Source organism: Coenobita brevimanus, chromosome 29 (genome assembly GCF_032717465.1).
Source record: "Coenobita brevimanus isolate Jiangsu-jjx chromosome 29, ASM3271746v2, whole genome shotgun sequence".
Classification (NCBI taxonomy): Eukaryota; Metazoa; Arthropoda; class Malacostraca; order Decapoda; family Coenobitidae; genus Coenobita; species Coenobita brevimanus.
Window position 1 is genome coordinate 31,371,727 of NC_136982.1, and position 18,551 is coordinate 31,390,277.

Here is an 18,551-nt window from a genome sequence, read left to right on the forward strand (position 1 = left end):
TGACTAACTGATGACTAATAATGATGAGGATGGCCTGATGACTGACTGATGATGATGAGGGACTGATGACTGACTGATGATGATGAGGGACTATGACATGATGATGGATGACGATGATGATGAAAGAACACAGTCAGTGTATTTACTTACAAAATTCTCAATATGCAATACTAAATACTGCAGCGGACACAATTATTACATTCATGTCTGAACAGTCATAAATCATTGGCACCAAGAACTGCTCCTGAGCTGCAAATGTTGTATCATTAAAATAGATGTCAAGACCATTTTTTGTTGTGACCTTTCAGCCCACATAAATATATATACAGTACAGTATATTTTTTACCTCAAGATTCCAATGAAATCCCATTCTCATACAAAGCTAACAGACAAAGTATACCACATATTACTGAAATGCATATTCAATAAATTTATGCTCCCTCTCTGGCTTTCTCTACATGCACTCTGTGCTTAAAATGTTACTCTACTGTATGCACACTCCAACATACAGCTATACATATCATACTCTAAGCTCCACTCAGACACTCTCAAGCACTCTCAGCTCTAGAGAAAATTCTACACACACACCACCACAGTCCAAGCCCACACACAGTACTTGGTGTATCTGCAGTGTTTAAGCACACAGGCACTTGGATATACCTATACAGTACAGTAATTTTCCAATGAATATACTCAATATTGCTAGCTGGAAATTTTCATACTGCCATGAACAACAGAACAGTAAAAAAAAAAAAAAAATAATAATGAAACACGATTATCCAGATTCTAATCTTATGGTAAACTTGGAGGGAAATCAAATATAATGTACCATCATCTACAACCTGGTCTATAAATTATGTACAAGAAGCTTTTATTCAATAATGTTCAATCTATCTATCCATCTATCTACTGCTGGATGTCTTAATCCCGTAAGGGGTGGCCATAAACAAATCGCCTCCATGTCGCCCTGTCCCCTGCCATTTCACTGCCCTCCCCCCACGCCACACACTCCTACACTTCTCCATTCCATCCCTCCATCTCCTCAGCCTCCTCCTCCCTCTCCCCTCCTCCACTTCACTCACATACACTCTCCTTGTTAATCTCTCGATCTCCATTCTCTCCACATGGCCAAACTAACTAAGTTTATTTCTCCTAGTGCTTTCTATCACATCCACATCTACACCACAATGCTTCTTCACTTCCTCATTTGTCAGTCTGTCTCTCGATGCAACTCCAAATACTCTTCTCAAATAACTCATTTCCACTGCTCTCTCCCTTGACTTGTGTCCATCCAACAAGGTCCAAGCTTCACTTCCATACGTTAAAGCTGGTAATACAAAACTATCAGCCATCAACTATTTTACTTCCATGCTCACTTCCCTTTTGCTTATCACTGTTTTCAAAGAACCAGCAATCTTTCTTCCCTGTTGTGTCCTTTCAAGCACAAAGCACTTCATCCTCCAAACTTCCATCCCTACTCATCCCACTACCCAAGTACTTAAATGCACTCATATTTTCCATTTCATCATCCAACCTCAGTGTACATCCAGTGGCTTCATTTCTCTCGAAGACGATGACTACTTTTCCATACATTCGCTTTTAGATTCCGTTTCTTACACACTCTCCCCAACTCATTCACCAGGCCTTGCAGTTCCCTTTCGTCTTCACTAAACAGTACAGTAACATCTGCAAAGAGTTTGCATTACTGTATTTCAGGTTCAAACTGTATTCCCATTTTTATTACACTTTTTTCTGGTTAACAATATCATCTTTTTTAAACTATTCCTCAGGGAGGCAAAAATGATACTGTAATCAATCGTTTTCGTTTTCGTTTTTAAAGGCTCCAACATGCTTGCATGTGTCAGCCTTGGTCACCTAATGGCGGCTCTCCATGCTGCACGATCCATTGCAGCCTCCCTGTTCAGTCCCTTAACCCTAAGGTCACACTTAATGACCTCGTCCCATGTCTTTCTCGGTCTACCCCTCATAACCCCACCCCCAATATTAACACTTCTCACCTTCCTCACCCAACTATCATCCCCCATCCTCTCCATATGTCCAAACCACCTCAATCTACCTCTCCTCATCACAACACCAATACACTCCAGTCCCATCCTACCTCTCAACTCTTCCATTGTAAACCCAGCCCCTCCAGGCCTTGGACGCAGGGACGCACTGCACATCCACCTAATCATTGTCATTTCTGTACGTCTGAGCCGGTGAATGTCTTCCTCCTTCACTGCCCAGGTCTCACTGCCATACAGCATTACACTCCTAACACACGCTGCATACAAAGACCCCTTAGCACGTAGGAGAGCCCCCTCAATGTCAGGAGAGGCAAGAGCTCCCTGAACTTCTTCCAACCACTTCTCACCCTAGCCACAGAGCTAGCTCCAGCCCCACCTCCAGCACACAACATGTCTCCTAAATAACAAAACTCTTCCACACACTCAAGAGATTCACCAGCAAGTTCAATTCTTTCACGTCTGACGATCTCCACCTGCTCACCCCGGCACGCCGTACACATAAAATCAGCATTATCTCGCAGTCTACCTCTGATACCACTACATCTCTTATGCACCCATTTATCACACACACCGCACAAGATGGAATTACTTCCCACGCCCTTGTGGCAAACTGCACATGGCCACTCTCCCTCGTCTTTGACAGTACCGCCACCAACCCTAGATATCATCACTTTTGTTTTATCTGCATTTACCCTTAAACCCTTTTGCCCCATACCATCTCTCCACTTCCTAAACCTTTCCTCCGCCTCCCTTTCATTCTCTGCAATCAACACCAAATCATCAGCATACAACAACTCCCACGGGAGTCCGTTTCTAAAGTCACGTGAAAGGGCTTCAAATACCATGATAAACAACATGGGACTCAAGACTGACCCCTGATGCACACCAACATTCACGGAAAACTCATCACTCAAATCTCCATTCACTCTCACCTGGGTGTGAGCACCCACATACATGGCCATAACCACCCTAACCAGCCACTCCTCCAAGCCAAGCTTTCTCATTGCCCACTTCACCACCTCTCTAGGGACTCTGTCAAAGGCCTTTTCCAAATCAACAAAAACAAAATAAAGATCCCTTCTCCTACCAATATATTTTTCCTGAAGCTGTCGAACAATGAATATGGCATCAGTGGTCCCCCTACCTGGCATAAACCCAAACTGCATCTCATCAATATTCACTCTTTCTCTAATCATACCTTCTAAAACTCTCTCCATTACCTTCATTATCTGATCTAAAAGCTTTATACCTCTATAATTCCCTCTTTCCAGGGCATCACCCTTCCCTTTATACACATTTACAATTACACTCTTCAGCCAATCATCTGGGACAACACACTCATAAATAATCCTATTTATCAGGTCAGTGACTAAACTCACCCCTATATCGCCTGAGGCCTTCAACATTTCGGCAGTCAACCCAGACACACCTGCTGCCTTCCCCACCCTCATCCTGCCTATTGCCTCACTCACAGTAGCAGTATCAATCAAAGGCCAAGGGCCAGACACTGGATCTGCTGGCTCCAAACCTTCCCTGTCCCAGTCAAACTCCTCATTCAACAACCGGTTATAATGCTCTCTCCATGCATCTTTAATATCCTCACTGTTCACCACTACCCTTCCTTCATCATTCTTCACACACTGCTCACCTATGATATCCCGATTATCCCTCTTCACCTGACCTGCCACCCTAAATATATTTTTCCTTTCCCCATGATTTAGGTTATCAAGTAATTGTCTCTGTGACTCAGACTTTGCCCTGTATACCTCTCTCCTAGCCCTACGCTTGGCAGCCAAATATTCCTCTTTGCTACCACCCTTCTTCCATTCCCGGAAAAGCCTTCTTTTCTCCTTAATTGCAGCTTCTACACCCTCATCCCACCATGAAGTTACTTTATGTCTTGGTGGTCCTCTTGTCCAGCCGCATGTTACATCAGTAACTCTCAAGAAATTGTTCTTGAGGGCTCTGTACTGTTCATTAACACCTCTGTCTACAGCTCCCTGTTCAGCCACCACTCTCCTCAACTCGCTATAGAAGGCATCCCTTACTACTTGGTTTTTCAGCTTCCATATTTTCCTCCTAGGTACATAAGTCCTCTTTTTCATCATTTGTTCTTTAAGCACCATATCACAAATCAGTAGTTTGTGCTGCTGCACACACTCCTCACTTCCTATAACTTTAACATCCCTCACTAACCTCCTATCGGCCCTCCTAACCAGAAAATAATCTATCTGACTGCTATTTCCCCCAGACTCATACGTAATTAACCTACTGTCTCTTTTCCTAAAAAATGTGTTGCACACAATCATGTCCGTTGCCTCCCCAAACTCGAGTATCCTTTCTCCTTCTGCATTCCTTAGACCATATGCACAGCCCCCATGCACTCCTTCATAACCTTGGGCTGCTTCACCTACATGACCATTTAAGTCCCCTCCCAAAATCACTATCTCATCATCCCGCATACCACCCACTACACGTATTAAATCATCCCAAAATCTATCTTTCTCTGATTCATCCAATCCTGCCTGTGGAGCATATGCCGATATAATCACAGCTATCTTTCTTCCCAACAGAATTTTCACAACCAATATCCTATCGCTTACTCTCAAAACATTCATAACATATTCCACCCATTTCTCCGCAACCATCACACCAACACCTCCATATCCATCTGTCCTCCCCTGCCAAAACAACTTATAGCAACAGTCCTTCCCAACAATCTTTCTGGCTGATCCACCCCTGTACCGGACTTCCTGCAAACACGCCACGTCCACCCACCTCCTACTGAATGCCTCAACGACTTCCCCTGCTCTTCCCTTCAAACTTCCCACATTCCATGAACCCACCCTCATCCCCATGGGTGATTTACTGTCCTCAGGCTTGCTTTGAAACCTTTTTTGTTTTGTCATCTTCAGTATTAATAAATGGGGACAGACACAGCACAGGTCCCACTCACCGCACAATCCCAGGTCCAGGCAATGGATCTGGGACCCCTAGCCCACCAGCTTACCAGTGGCTGTGGTAGTGGCCTCGGGCACCCTGCCAGGACAGCTGCAGGGACACCCTCCAAGCGCGTCTTGGCACTGCAACTATCCCGCCATTATACACCCACTGATAGGGCAGCCTCCTGGGACGCTACTCCCAGGTTCGGGCCCCTCTCTATTGGGCGGAAGCGGCAGCCTGGGAACCGCAATGCCCTGTACCCTCTAGCACAGGCCCGAGCCCCATCTCGCCCTGGACCCATGATCTATGCCGGCGGAACCCCCGCCACGCCTCCCCCCAGAAGTCCGCCACTAGGCAGCGGGGGCAAAGTTTTCTGGCCGCATGCCCTTGCTGGCGCCAACCCCTGTAACGTAGTGGGATACGTTGTGTGAAATGTAAAGTGCATGTGGTGTAGTGCATAGATAGTTAGAGGTAATGTTTGGGAGACTATGCTGGTCTACTCTCCATGTTACTGTCACACTGAAAAGGTCAGCAAAGGGGGATGGTTAGATAGCTAGTGAAACAGGAGCTCCAGCTCACCCTATCACCAGCATTCCCATTCCCCTCGGGAGTACTACCCTGTTCGGCCCGTGCTACGGCCTCCTCCTACAATATGAAATATAGTATATATGAAATATAGTATATAAATAATGTGTGCATAAACTGGGTAAACATCTTGTACTCTGTACTGTATTGGTAATTATAAATCAAAATGAGTTACATATGCCTTTATTTGTTTTACTTAATCAGGAATTACCAGCAGGTGGGGAAAATGTAATGTCTGACTACCAAAAAGTGCACACCTCTCTTATCTACATACTGTACTAAGTCTAAAAGTGCTTCCCCCCCCCCTCCCTCATTCATGTACATTTCACATGCAGTCATAAAGGCAACCATGCAAGGCTGCAAGAGTGAATAAGTAAGTAAGTAAGCAAGCAAACAAGTATGTAAAAGGTAGATCACAAGAGACCTGGGATGAGGCAATACATTAGAGTGTGACCTCAGGGATATGGGACTAAATTGGGAGGCTGCCAGAGATTGAAGAGCATGGAGAGCTGCCATTAGATGACCAAGGCTGACACATGCATGCAAGCTGGATCCTTTATAAACAAAACAAAACAAAAATAAAATACCAACATTCCTGGGAGTAAATGAGATGGCCTGGCCTGGCAAGCTTCAGCATCATATTACCATATCTAAAGCATCTTTCAGTAGAGGGTGAAGCAGCACACTGGTGCGAGAGAGGAAAGAAGAAGAGTGTTTTAAGAGAGTGAAAGAGGTATGTGAATGAAGCAGCCTGTGTTCTGTCATAGCCATCCCCTGTTCAAGAGTTTCCAGGAGAGGGTAACGCAATGGAGAAGATTGACTTTGTATAACAAATATCCATCAGTAGTTGTTAATACGGCAATATGTGTGTTATGGGTGGCAATGAATTTTATTTAGGTTGGCTGAGTACAACTTCCAGAGGGCCAACCTTGGAACATCCAGCAACACATTCCCAACATACTGATGTCATAATGTCTTTGGTTATGTTAAACTGATTAACGCTGCAGCTACGGAGTACCGAGCCCCACTGTAAGACAAGAGATACTTGTATGCTTCATTACACAATACAGTATATCGTATTGTATGAAATTACTGTAGTGGTAGGAAAGGACTGTAATCAGGAGCAATAACACTTAAAAACATCAATATCCCTGCTGGACTTGCATTCAAAACTTCATAACCCACAAAAAGAGACCTATCTATCTATCTATCTATCTATTGCCAGATGCCTCAATCCCATTCGGGGTGGCCACAAACAAATCACCTCCACATTGCTCTGTCCCCCGCCATTTCACTGCCCCGCTCCCAACTCACACACCCCTCTCATATACCTCTCCACCCCATCCCTCCATCTCATCCTCGGCCTTCCCCTCCCTATCCCCCCCTCCACCTCACTCACATACACTCTCTTCGTCAGTCTTTTACCCTCCATCCTCTCCAAATGGCCAAACCACCTCAGTGTATTCCTCCTAACGCTTCCTATCACATCCACATCCACACCACAATGCTCCTTTATATCCTCATTTGTCAGCCTCTCTCTCCATGTGACTCCACAGGCTCCTCTTAACCCGCCCCGTCCCAGAGACGTGAATTCACGTCCTCACATGATGTGCACTCATATCCCGGAGACGTAAATTAACGCGGCAACATTGCAAGGTCCCTAATTTGCACAATTTTCAATTTAATTTGCACAATTTTCAATTTTCGCAAGTGATTTTTGGCACGTATACACGGGACACCTTCCTCTACAAGATGCCAGGCAGGGACAATGCCTTACCCAGCATGACCTCCTCCCCCCCCCTGCATTCCCTTTTCTCAACAATTCACCTGTTATCAGTGACCTGGCCAGTAAAGCCATGTCATGCCATGGTACGAAATTCAGGGCCAGAGTGATTCCCCAATCGATGACAATGTGGAGGACAAACATTAGAGGAAGAAACAGTTAGAAATGATGATCAGGTAATGTGGCAAAAAAAGGTCAGGAATGGTGATGAGTTAGTGAGTGAAACAATGCTTATAATGCGTATATTACTGTTTGAAAACCAATATACTCTCGTACTATATATAAATTCGTACCAAATACATAAATAAATACCATTTATGAGTGGTTTGGAATAGTTATCCTCCCATAGAACTCATTTTCTTTGCAGCAAGCCTGATAGAAAACCCTGTAAGGTAAGGAGGTACTCCTACCTGGATCGAGCATTTTAAACCTCAGGTGAGCGATTTCTCTATGAATTTTTGATGTTTCTCACCAAAAGCGGACCTTTGAGCAAAAAAAAAAAAAAAAAAAAATCCAAAAATGTCGGGACTGGGGCGTACCACTGCCCAGAAAACGTCGGGATGGGGGGGGGTTAAATAACTCATTTCCACTGCTCTCACTCTTGATTTCTGTCCTTCCAACAACGTCCAAGCTTCACTTCCATACGTTAGAATTGGTATCACAATACCGGCATGTAGTAACTTTTTCACTTCCATGCTCACTTCCCTGTTTCTTATCACTGCTTTCATGGAACCAGCAACCTTTCTTCCCTGCTGTACCCTTTCAAGCACTTCACCCTCCAAACCTCCATCCTTACTCATCACACTACCCAAGTACTTAAACGTACTCACATTTTCCAATTCCTCACCATCCAACCTCGCTCTACATTCACTGACTTCACCTCTCTCAAAGACCATCACTTTACTCTTCCCTACATTCACCTTTAGATTCCATTTCTTACACACTCTCCCAAACTCATCCACCAAGCCTTGCAGCTCCCCTTCGTCTTCACTCAACAACACAGTATCATCTGCAAACAACAATACAGGGAGTTTCCAAACACTATCCTCTCTCACCAGGGCCACTCCAACATCCACTACCCTACCTTGTACCTCTTTCATTACCCCATCCATGTACAGATTGAACAACCATGGAGACATGACACATCCCTGTTTCAACCCAACCTTCAAAGAGAAAAATTCACTTAGTTCACCATCTACACGCACTGCAGCCTTAGCACCATCATACATACTCTTCACATAATTCAACAACTTCCCATCTACTCCATATATTCTTAATACTTTCCAATATCCTCGTTTATTCACCCTGTCATGTGCTTTCTCCAAATCCATGAAAGCCACATACAACTTCTTTCCCTTCTCTAGAAACTTTTCCACTAAAGATCTAAGAATGAATATCTGATCTACACAACCTCTTCCCTTCCTAAAGCCTCCCTGTTCTTCTCCAACTAATTCCTCTGTTCTTTCTCTAACTCTGTCAATAAGTATCTTACCATACACTTTTCCTACTGTACTAAGAAGACAAATGCCCTTATGATTACCACACACTTCTTTTTCCCCTTTTCCTTTGTACAAGGGAATAATTATACCTGACTTCCAATCCTCCGGGAGTCTACCTTTCTCCCAGGCCAATCTGCACATCTTCCACATCCATTCTACTATTGTCTCTCCCTCATGCTTCAGCATTTCACCACATATTCCATCAATTCCTGGGGCTTTCCCCAATTTAACTTCTTCACTGCTTCCACAACTTCTATCCTACTGATTTCTTCCTGTCTTACCCCCCTCCTCCTCCCAGCCATTCCCCAGCCAATTATACCTGCATTACTTCCATCCACTATGTTCAACAATTCCTTAAAGTGTTCTCTCCATCTGCTCACTTTTTCTCTACCTAAAAGTATAAATGCATCTTCAGACACATCGATTATAATAAAACACCATCAAACAAGAGATACTAGAATAGGATGATTATCACATTCTCTTTCTCAATGCCACATTGACATAATATGCCATTGCAATGAATACCACATATAAGTACTGAAATAAAATTTGGAAACAAGTAATCAGACATTATCATTCAAGTATAAATTCTTGTAATACGGTAGTCATTATCTAATTATCAGTGATTACTGAAAAGTAAGATAATGTAAGACCTGATTAGCAAGATCATCACAAACAGTACTGTACAATACGGCTAACTGCACCATTATGCGTGCCAGGTACCGTACTAAATGGTGGAATATTTTTTCCATTACAGTTTGCATTTACTGTATGTACTCTGCTATAATCTGCTTTAAAACACATCAAACCTGCAGACTCCATAAACATATACCCAAACGCTATCATTCCAAACCTAACATAATTTTGAAAACACATTAACAATGGAGTCTCAATTTATGCCAAAGAATCAAGTAACAAGGTTAATACCTGTAATATGAGGTGGTATGAGTTTCAAGAGGCAGCTGGTGGCAAACAGTTATTGTTAGAACAGAATTAATTGAATCTTATCTGATAATCTGGGATGTTTTTATCCCAATCATACCTTTACACAGATGTAATTTGTGAAAACAATGGAAAGTTCCACTGATCAATATTCCAGTTCCAACAATCTGATTTGAGCAATATACATCTCAAGATGCTGCAATACTAAGTACAGTGTACAGACCTCTGACTGAAAAATATATGAAAGAGTTTGTTAGTATATTTGCTATTTACTTACTCCTGTAGTCCTGCATGGCTGCCGTTAGTTCCCTTAACCCCTAAAGACCACAAATCTCCCAGCCCCTCTATCCCCAGAACCTCAAAAAGGGTCCGATTTTTAAACTTTCACCGAGGTAAAGTTTGTACTTACAGGTTTCAAGTGTTTGACTTTACACACATGAAAACGTATGTTTCACTCTCATATGACTGATGGCTACCACAATACCGACTGTCAAGGAACATCAAAAATAAAAATTGTTACCCCTCATGTATAGAGAAAAAAAAACTGCACCAAAGTGAATTTTGAAAAAGTTTGATTTTACACATCAGAAGATGTTTGATTTTACACATCAGAAGATGTATATTTCATTCTCATATGTCTACTAGTTACTGCACAATCAACCCTTAAAAAAAAAAAAAAAAAAAAAAAAAAAAAAAAAAAAAAAGTCACTTCTCGCTGAGCGAGAATGGGACATCCTTGAGAAATAAGGGGGAACAGGGAGGTGGAGGGAGTGTGAAGGGGCATCATGAGGGGGGAAAGGGAGAGAATATGTCTGCTACACACACCCAACATGGTCTAGATGGGGTATGGGGGGGTTGTTTGGGTGGGAGAGGACACAGAAGGCAGGATCTAACAGGGCAAAGGGAGGTGGAGAGATGGCCTGGGGAGGGACGGGGGTCCCCACATCTGGGAAAGGGGCCGGAGCATGTCTCCCATCACCTGATCTCTTAGTTCCCACAGGCCAGGTCCCATATATGATATAAAAAAAGGTGGTGCTACCTACCAACAGTTTTTGGTAGCCTCTGTGCCATTGACCACCGTAGGACTTTATGCCACATTTTAAGTAACTGTCGTTCGACAACCATAGGTCTTTAAATGTTAATGACTGCATGTAAAATATACCTGAACATGGGGGAAAAAGCACTTTAGGCTTAGTACAGAACGTTGATCAGAGAGATGTGCACTTACTGGTAGTCTGACACTACATTCTCCCCACCTACTGGTAGTTCCTGATTAGGTGAAGAAAATATATGCAAATGTAACTCATTTTGATTTATAATTACCTGTACAGTAAAGAATGCATGATATCACCTCATCATAACACAATAAACAAGCAGTCCATGAATATTAATCAATGTCTCATATGCAAAGAATGATAACACTGCTTAATGCTACTATGCTGCAATTTTTTATCAGTTCCACACAAAAGTAAGCTGATGTACTGTTGTTAGCAATTACTAGTTTCTCATTATATATTTTTCTCAGCCGCAGCATCTGCCTCGGTTTAACACCTCTCTTTGAAGTGGGGGTGTCAAGGTGACAAATGTTTGTTCTTAGCATGGGGTACTGATCAACGAGAATCAGTATCATGTTAACAGCATCTCGTCATCAACTCCTCAGGAAGTTGCAATCTAATGTATTGTACAGTACTGTATTTTAGGGCTCTTGATGCAAAACTACCAATCCTGGTGCCATGCAACAATACAAGCACCTGTATGGATAGACTATCACTACCTAGCATACATATCAATACAAGTAAACTTATAGATAGCTTAACAAAAATGTGCCCATCATGCTGAAACTTTGGATTCCATACAAATTTTGTCCATATTCCCCATTAGGTATGAAGCTAAGAACTTGCACATGCCAGTACTATCTCTATCTATCTATCTATTGCCAGACGCCATAATCCTGTACGGGATGGCCATTTGACTCCGAGTTATTTGTTTTACAGGGAGGGGCACTAACCCTCCACCAACCCACTTGACACGTAGGGAGCACGTATGGTTTGGTTAGATGGTTACCACCCAGCGTTGTAAATGGTTTCTTGGCTTACAGGAAACCATTTGGCTTGTCACTAAATGTAAAGCCACCTGTAACGGAAAGACTATCTCACTTTGAGCAATTTGTACCCAAATAAACTTAAGGTGGCTACAAAGGGAAATTATGGGTATCAGGACACTGGCAAAGTTCTGAGTTTATAAAGGCATATGACTAACACAAATTCAAATTATGTTTTTGGGGTGTCCAAGTTAACTGATGCCACAACTGTCAGCATACACTGCTATGTCAAATCTGATTTAGAGCATGGGATTCTTACCAAGGTACTGAGATCTGTAAGAATGGGTTTCCTCAATGAAAGCCTATGTGTTATAAACATTAATTAAATTACAGCAGACCCTCATTATACAATGAACTGTTTGTATGATAATGAAAAAGGTAACTTTTTCTCTATATATGATAGTGTTTTTGTCTGTAAGATCACATACAATGCCTCACAGGTCAATGTACAAGCGCTATATTTGCTTATATGACTGCCGACACAACTTCTTACAAACATTTCCTTGTTCCACAATGGCCTTTGAACTCATCCCCATTGGGTGTGTTGGTGTCAGTGAAGGAACAGTATTGTGCTGTTGGAGTTCAGCAGCAAGTGAAGTGTGGTGATGTGAATGAACTACCAACTTAGGTGAGTTGGACACTTGTTCTTAAACTCTGTTGGGTGAGTGACCCTTGGCCAAACTTATTCCACTGAACACATGTTATAAATGCCTCGACATACAATATATTATACGTTTTTTCCTACGCATCTTGATTGTTAAATGTGGACTTGCTGTACTTGATCAAACATTAACTTTTGTATCAAAACAAATGAAGAACACATGCACATCTATAACTGTAGGTCAAAGTGGTGTCCCCAACACAAACAACCTCAACCCCAAGAGAAGGCTGATAAAAGAATATTTCCACTCTTGATGGGTCCCTGGATTCCAGGTATCCTTCAATTATATTATCTAAGCTGACTGATCTATAGAGAAATATTGACGGGAATTAGTATTTACTAAAAGATATATCACTAATGGAAACAGTAAAAGTTTTAAAAATAATAGAGAGATTGAAATCTCCAACACCAAAGAGAAGGCCCAATTTCAGTACAGTACAAACACAAGGGATGGATAAAATTATTGCTACATGGGATGCTTTTACTCACAACAATGGCTGGATACCACCTGAGGTAGGATATAAGAATAATTTAAGATGTCGATGGAAGGTGGGAGCTGTTGCTTTTAGGTGATACCTGGTTTTAACCTCTCACATCAAAATACCACATCGTCATATTTAACATGCAGTGACATTAGAGTGATTACTGATGACATCTGAAAGTTGACAGTATAACTACGGAAAGTGTATGTCATGGAGGGATATATGACTACCCATACAGGCAATACAATAGAGACTATGTTTGTATATCATGGAAGATCCTACTGTAATTCCTGATACAATACTGTACCTGGTGGCAGAAGGCGATGGGATGGAGCGAGACACATCTGTGAGGGAGCGAGCACGAGGTGGGTGGCGGGGCCGATCTCTGTCATCCTTGGGCGAGGTGGTTTCATCCCCGCTGCCCTCACCTCCGCTCGCCCTCCACGATGCTCCACTACTGACTCCACCACCGTCAGAATCACGTTCCAGGGATCGGTGTCTGGAAGAAATTGTTATGCTGTACTGGCATCCCCTGGTAACCACATTACTGATACCCAAATTGCTGCTTATCCAAATGGACACTTTTTGCACCAAAACCCTTTATCCAAATTCCCACTTTAAAAAAGTACCACTGCAAAAGCTTTTTAAACTACAAAAACTGCAGGACACAAAGAAAAGTCTAGCCAACCTCTAAGAAAATGTCCATACTATATTTTTTTTGCATCAAACCTATTAAGTAAATCACAATTCCTGTGTATCTGAAGAATAACTCCCTATGGCCACCCAATCTAATCCCATATAAGCCATTCGTTATTGAGTGTTATAAAAATTCTGCAGCAAGTGCTCTGCTTCTGTAAGTGCTTAATTATGACTGGATATGTATCTTATGTGACTTATCACAGATGCTAAGCATGTACAGTAAGCCCATGGCACACAAACCCGAACAACCCAGTATCGCATTAAGTAAGTGATTATGATTAGTCATTTACTTGTGTTGGGGGGAGGGGGGTTAAGGACTAAAATCACATGATAACCATGCACAGCATGGCCACTAGACTTAACCCTAAATATTTCTGGTGTTATTGAGCTAGATTGCGTTAGGTTAAGTATGGTTATGTTAGGATGGCTTTGGTTAGGGAAGCTTATTACGAATGGTTATGTTTGACTGTGCAGGGTTAGGTTATTTGGTTACGGTACTATTTTTGGTTAGGTTTGGATATGCTGCTTTGTTAGGTTAGATTAGTTTAGGGTGGTTAAGGATATGTTATATGTATGGGTGCAGCTGTTATTACAAATTTTGGTTGAGTACAGTACGTCTTTGAGCCTGACATTATGCATTACGTCTGTACAATAAACACACGTGCATCGGAATGAGAACTGATAAAATGACCAGGGAAAACAAAATCAGCAGTAAACAATCATTTATAACAGAAAAATTATTAGAAAAAAATTGAAAACCTAGGAAAGGAGGAAGAGAATCAGTAAGGTGTACTTCTGCTCCTTAAACTAAGCCGTATGTTTACCCTTAAAAGGATAAAAGGTTAACCCTTTGTCTGGCCTTCAACCACTCCACCAAGTTTGTTAAAATCTGAGCAAAACTGTTTTTATGTACATCCCCCCCCCCCAACACACAAACGATTTGTTAAAATCAGATCAAACCTTCTTGTCACACACACACACACACACACACACACACACCAAGCTTAAGGGACCTAAGCTACGAAGAAAGACTAAATAAACTGAATCTACCAACACTACAGGAGAGAAGGAAAAGAAGTGACATGATAATGCTATATAAGTGCATATCAGGAAAGGAGAAAATAGACATAAATGATTACTTAACATATGGAGAAGCATCAGCAAGAGGACACTACAAAAAACTGCATAAGAAGAGAGGTGATAAAGACGTAAGGAAATTCAGTTTCCCAAACAGAGCAATTGATCAATGGAATGCACTACCAAACGAAATAGTGTGTGCCAAAACAATTCACAAATTTAAGGATATGTACGATAAATATGGTTTAAGACACGGGACAGTACGAGCTTGACTCATTCCTGTAAAGAAAGATACAATTAGGTAAGAACAATTAGGTAAGGTAAGAACACACACAGTTCTAACTCTGTGACCTTCACAACTGACCGACCGAGGAACCGACTGGTCTCAAAATGGAATCCATCAGTTCTTGTCTTACCTTCAACCTTTCCAGCAAGTTTAGTCTGAATCGAATACAAATGTTTGGTCTGCCTGCCATGTGTCCTTGACCTGTGACCTATAATAAAAAAATAAAAAAAAGTCTTGGCTAACGCTACACGTTTTGCCAAGTTTCCTTAAAATCAGATCAAAATTTGTTCATACTGACTTGCTACCCAAAAGTAAAACAACTCCCTAACTTTTATAAACAATTTCTTACTGATGTTTACAGAAAATACCACAATTGCTTGAAGTACAGACCTACGGTCAGTACATTACTTTTACTGGCAATGATTCTGGTGTACTGTATTTCCGAAATTATATGGAAATGGATAAAATAACGATCACATCAAAACCAATCAGAAAACAACTGTATGAATTATAAAACTAGTGAGACTCCCAAGAATCATTTTGCATCTTTTAGAAAGGCGGTTCGGTACAGCTGTCATCTTTCGTCTTGTGACCTTTTAAAAATTAGTTGAGGATGCAATACATAAACCTATTTGTTGATTATATGCAAAAAGAATACATAAAATAAAAGCATACCTACCTTTGAAAACCGTCTGGGAGACGGTCTTGCTGAATGGAATCTGGCTCAAGACGTTACTTAACCATTTTACCTTTTTCACTTACCATGCTCTCGATAGTTCTTCTTTCTTACATTCTCAGGTTTCTCTTTCGATTCTGGATCCCACCTTACAAAATTCTTACCGTTAAGCGAAAAAAAAAAAAGGACCTTAAGATGTGATGTTAATCAAATATATTCAAATGTACTATACTATGAGGTCCACTGAATTTGTAGCACACCCTAGTCCATGAGTGAATTGTCCTTGCCTGTACTTGTCACCGTACCAAACCTTTCACTCAAAGCAGAACAAACAACGATGCTGCTTCGTTCAAATGAAGACTCGACATTCGAACCCAGAAGGATGATTTTATTTACTACTTTCTGGCACAATACGTCCAAATATTATTACAGGGGGTCGTGTAGCAAAGCAAAAACACCCAATTTTACAGAAGTGAAAATGCGTTACAATTAGCCTACAGTAAAACAATTCCAATAGTGATTTAAAGTAACGAATGACATCCTCCCCCCCCCCACTCTCTCTCTCTCTCTCGTTACAGCGGCACTTATTTTCTTCATCTAATATGGCAATTGATGCTCTATAAGGGGTCCATAATTCAACGAGTTTCTTTGTCATATTATATATTTCAGTTATAATTGCATGCTGAAATATACTTCATTACAGAGATTAAGGAAGAAGTAAGAGCACGAAAGGAGTCCAAGAACTTCCGGTGCTTTCGATGAGGCGCAGGGCTGCCATTTACGGAAATTCGTCTGCTAGCACGGACAAAACTGAACATCGATGACGTATACGGATGAGTGTGACGTCACTCATCCGTTCAATGGAAAATACAGATTTTCTCTAGAAATTATTTGCAAATTTCTCAGATTTACGCGAAGTAAATGTCTATGTTTGGGCGTTTTATTCGTGTATACACTTAATACACTGTGACATGTACAGTTTTAGGTCACATGCAATCGTGTCGTAGTCAACATACTTAGTCATACTATTTTTTTTTTTTTATAGCAACGATGGCCCAATCTGTCCCTGACGTTGGTCTAGTACAGGTGTCCAGAAAAAACATTTTTAACTGGGGTGTATCAGTAAGGATACGGTCACCATACCCAAGGTTTCGGTAAGTTACTATAGGTTTCGTTATTACTTTGTAGGTTATTATGTTCAGCCCTGAATTATTCTGTGTGATTTAGCAGCGTTTGCCCTACAGCATTAATGCTTCATTCTCTTCCTTATATTGATAGAAAACGTGATGATAGCGAAAAATAAAGTAACACTTTCGTATATAATGTACGATATCGTAGTGATGATAGGGTGGAATAAAGTAATACGTACAGTACATAATGTAATATACAATATCATGAAATTACAGTCGATTACCTACAGGCTGTTAGTAGGACGACTTGAATAGGTACCGATACGTAATTATGTATTTCATGCATTTACAAGTTGTCATGCCACCCACCAAGAAATCTGGAGACGAGTGGTTATTTAACGTGGATTATCAGCCCTGGTTGTCAAGAGTGGAAGACGATTCGTCTAAAGCTAACTGCAACGCTTGCAAGAGGTCTCTGGGAGCTGAATGTATAAAATAATATATTAATGTTATGTTATTTGATTGCTTAGAATGTGGTATTATTGTTGTTATTTCATGGTTTAAATTTATCAATTTAGCCCAGGTCATATTGTTGCTATGCCATGATTTTGTGTAGGCCTTACACAATAAATCATTTTTGAAGCTCGTGGAATTTACCTTATTTAATATATGATCATATATATAATTGCCAGATAGTATATTACATAGCTTTATGCGATAATGTAAGCTAAGTTGCACAAGTTTAATATTTGGCTAACGGGAAAAACAAGGAATAATGTGAATATAATACATAAATGGTAGGCTTTCGTCTGTTTGTCATCGTTACACCCAGAGTTACGCCAATGGACAAAGAAAACGATATGACGTCATAAATCCTTAAAGGAGCTGTGAGTGGCCAGGGTCTCAGACCAGTCAGAGTGCACGGAATTTCATCACACGGAAATCACACAGTCCTGAGGCGGTCCGAGGCGGTTCCACAGGCTATGCACAAAATTAATACCCTTCTCGTGGACTAAAATACCTCCATTTTGATAACTGGTAAGACTGACTGAGCAAGTAGGTGATCGGTCGACTATATTGTTTTTATTGTAGCTCTGCTTAAAATTAATGTCTATTTCGGGGCTGAGCAGTTACAATACATTAACCCTAGAATATGTTGCTAGTCACGAAGATGTGTTATGAAAAAGGTGAAAAGCCCTAGTATTTTTTTTTTTTTCTGATGCTAAGCTACGTGACATAAGCTGCAAAATGACATAAATGAGGGTAAGTTAGTTAAAAAGGGTATAGTCGTCACGGCGCTATCCACAATTTGATAAACATCTCCAGGCTCTGAGAACGTCACTGTCATTTCAGTCCCGGGAAAACGGCAACTATTCGTATTGGTAACCGCGCTCCTGACAGCAAGGGGGGGGGGGGGTTTGGCTCAGCGCGCGCGCGTCTGTGTGTGTGTGTGTGTGTGTGTGTGTGTATTCTTACCTAACTGTTCTTATCTAATTGTATCTTTACATGAATAAGTCAAACTCGAAGAGCCCCGTGTATTAAACCATTTTTATCATACATATCCTTATATTTATGAATAGTTTTGGCACACACTATTTCAATCGGTAATGCATTCCACTGATCAGTTGCTCTATTTGGGAAACAATTTCCTTACGTCATT

General features: G+C 41.3%; 1 protein-coding gene across 4 annotated transcripts in view; it reads right to left on the bottom strand.

The window, feature by feature from the left end:
* The window catches only part of LOC145395050 (uncharacterized), a 1,083,039-nt gene that overhangs the window by 909,819 nt on the left and 154,669 nt on the right, over nucleotides 1-18,551 (bottom strand). For all 4 annotated transcript variants that reach the window (XM_080268801.1, XM_080268802.1, XM_080268803.1 and 1 more), the window contains exon 3: nucleotides 13,331-13,522. In XM_080268801.1, coding sequence (XP_080124927.1) covers nucleotides 13,331-13,522 — 192 coding nt within the window. The remainder of the gene's footprint in view (nucleotides 1-13,330; nucleotides 13,523-18,551) is intronic.